This window comes from Trachymyrmex septentrionalis, unplaced genomic scaffold (assembly GCF_001594115.1).
Source record: "Trachymyrmex septentrionalis isolate Tsep2-gDNA-1 unplaced genomic scaffold, Tsep1.0 scaffold331, whole genome shotgun sequence".
NCBI classification, from domain to species: domain Eukaryota; kingdom Metazoa; phylum Arthropoda; class Insecta; order Hymenoptera; family Formicidae; genus Trachymyrmex; species Trachymyrmex septentrionalis.
The window spans coordinates 99,548-102,264 of record NW_017305496.1 but is presented as its reverse complement, the minus strand read 5'-3'; the positions used below and the strand labels follow the sequence as shown (position 1 = coordinate 102,264).

At 32.8% G+C, this 2,717-nt stretch overlaps 1 protein-coding gene across 1 annotated transcript in view; it reads right to left on the bottom strand.

Moving 5' to 3' along the window:
• LOC108750201 (GPI ethanolamine phosphate transferase 1) overlaps positions 1 to 2,717 on the bottom strand; it is a 4,165-nt gene that overhangs the window by 800 nt on the left and 648 nt on the right. Inside the window, exons 2-7 of the mRNA XM_018489506.1 lie at positions 2,405 to 2,625; positions 2,099 to 2,324; positions 1,724 to 2,009; positions 1,178 to 1,622; positions 743 to 1,079; positions 148 to 537 (exon numbers count right to left, since the gene is read on the bottom strand). Coding sequence (XP_018345008.1) covers positions 148 to 537; positions 743 to 1,079; positions 1,178 to 1,622; positions 1,724 to 2,009; positions 2,099 to 2,324; positions 2,405 to 2,625 — 1,905 coding nt within the window. The remainder of the gene's footprint in view (positions 1 to 147; positions 538 to 742; positions 1,080 to 1,177; positions 1,623 to 1,723; positions 2,010 to 2,098; positions 2,325 to 2,404; positions 2,626 to 2,717) is intronic.

Below are 2,717 nucleotides of genomic sequence, written 5' to 3'. Positions count from 1 at the left end.
TTATCTATATTATATGTATAAATCAAGAAAGAAGTGTCGAAAATTAATTCTTTAACGCTCTAATTATCTTTAATTAATCCAGATATAAATATCACTCTTGTGTTAAAAAAACTTATGGTATTTAAAAATTTTTCTGAAAGATGATAAAAGGATACGAAAAACGCCGCTTTGATCAAGTCTTCTGTGATGTTTCGCTCTCCTGAGATCTTTGAGGTAGTTGAAGTAGCTTCCAACCAGGAAATTAAATTGAGTGTAAGAGTCATGAAGAAGATCGGCTCGTAAGAAGCCGACAACAATGTAAGAGAACAGAAAAATCCGAGCATTACGCCCAGCGTTCTTTTTTTGTTCTCTATTGGATGACACCAAATGCTTAATGGTGCAGTCAGCAGGATAATCCACGATATCCAATAACGACCATCGATGAACTCCATATATACAACACTTGTGACGACTAGACGTACAATTTCCATTATTCTCCGACTTTGTGACATCTCGTTAATAATCACTATCGCTATTGCTATACATATGCCAATTATCCTGAAAAACGATAAAGAAGATATTAAGTTAATCAAAAAATTTTTATACCAAATTCCTATATATCATGTATATTCTTTTCTAATATCATTAATTAAAAGAAAGAAAAAAAAATAAATTTTTTTTATCAATTTCTTATGATCAATATTCCTGTACTATAAAATAATTTTAAATGTCTGACTTGATTAAATTTGCGAGATAAACTTACACAATATAAGTGCGTGGATATGGCTCAACGACAGGCAGTAATGGAAATACACATAGTGCAATCGAAGTCCAAATCATAGAAGTTGGTACATCTTCTGATTTTATTGCTCGTATCAATAAGAGTAACAGTATTCCTATGCTGAAAGCAAATCTATATGTTAATCCGGCAAATATTATAACTAGTAGTAACAGAGTGCCTCCAATATCTATGACTAGCGTTTGTGTGCTCGTTTCTGCAAATACAGGCGTCGATGTAATATAAGTAGTAACGGCAAACCACGCAGATATTATAGCAAAGGATGCGTAGCATGGTAATCTCCAGTTGTTACAATTAGACGCTGTAAGTAAAAGTTAATGTTTATAAATGAAGTGTCCATTTTTCAAATAAAATCACTGATTTTTACTCAATATATTTTGTTTAGAAATGATTACTCACTTATGTGTACAATTAACATTATTATTAATAAACATGGAAATCCAACGTTTACTAATCGTAGAAGAAAAATTCGCGAATATTGACGCTTTGCTCCAGCTATTTTGAAGAATAATATAACTATCCAGCTAAGCCACATTATTGACAAATATATTAAAAATCGTATACGTTGATATTGTCTGAAATACAATAAGGCTTCCTTGCTCAAACTAATTGCATCATTGCCCTCTCGAATTCCTGCCATTATATTTCTTTTACTTATATGTTGTTGGGCTTTACGAATTTTATCATTTATCTGTGTCTCTCGCCAATCAGTATAATCACTATCTTGACAACTTATCACACGATTTTCTGTTATTTGATGCATTAGTTGTTTCACATTGCTGATTAAAGAACGAGCGACATATTCACGATAATCTAAATTGAAATACTGCCATGGTAGTGCACCCTAAAAAAGTATTTTACGAATAAATATTTTATACAATATAGGCACATATATAGTACATAAATCTGATCTTATATGATACATAAACTTATACTAATACTTACTTCATTATTTATAGGAATAGGAATTCCTATTAGGGATGCTATCAAGGGAGTTATACTCGCTTGTTCAACGTCTTGACGAAAACCAGACGATTTTACTCCTACTCCCCAAGTGATTAACGGCGTTTCAGTTTCAGATGGCAAACCACTTCCATGAGATCCCCAATCAGTCATTCCGTGATCCGATGTGAATATATAAGCGGTGGTGCCCTTCTCAAAAAAGTCTTCTGTCGCATTCACAGCCTCTTCAATCCTCTTATCGACATAGTTCATATTGTCTACATATTCTCTAATCTCAAAATTTCCTTTTTAATAATTCTGTACTTTGAAAACAGTAAAATAGTAATCAACAACAATAGTTTAAAATAATTCGGATACCTGGAATTTGGTTTTTTAGCATGCCCCAGGGTATCACATCCAAGCAGATGAAAGAACAAGATGATTCCATTTTGATTTATGACTGTCTCGGCTACTGAGGATTGTAGCCATTTCAAATAAGCATCAAACACCCAGGAATCCAGACGTCTTGTTTGATTACTCAATTTTGTATCGAAATCCTGCCACGCAGATGGATAACTTTGTCCATAAACATTGTGTTTGCTACCTAACTTTTCAAAATTTCAAAATAAGCATGAGAAATAATGAATATCGATGCTGTTCTTTTAGATCTTTCTTTTAGAATACCTTTTGTGAACAGTGATACTATATCTGGACTGCCCCAAGCCCAAGTTGCATGACTTTGATTGAAGACAGAATCAAAGTCAACTGGATTCTCCTGCCATCCTTTGAAAATGGCACTAGGATCCTCGTACAATCCTGCAGCGATTGCAACATGTCCTGGTCTTGATTCAGTAGGCACTCTTGTGTGAGATATTCCCCAAACACCTCTATTCTTCATTGCATCCCTAAAAAAGAATTATTTATTTTATCTAACAAAATTAAGTTAATATTGAAAAAACATAATAAATTAATATTCTTAATATTACATAAATATAAT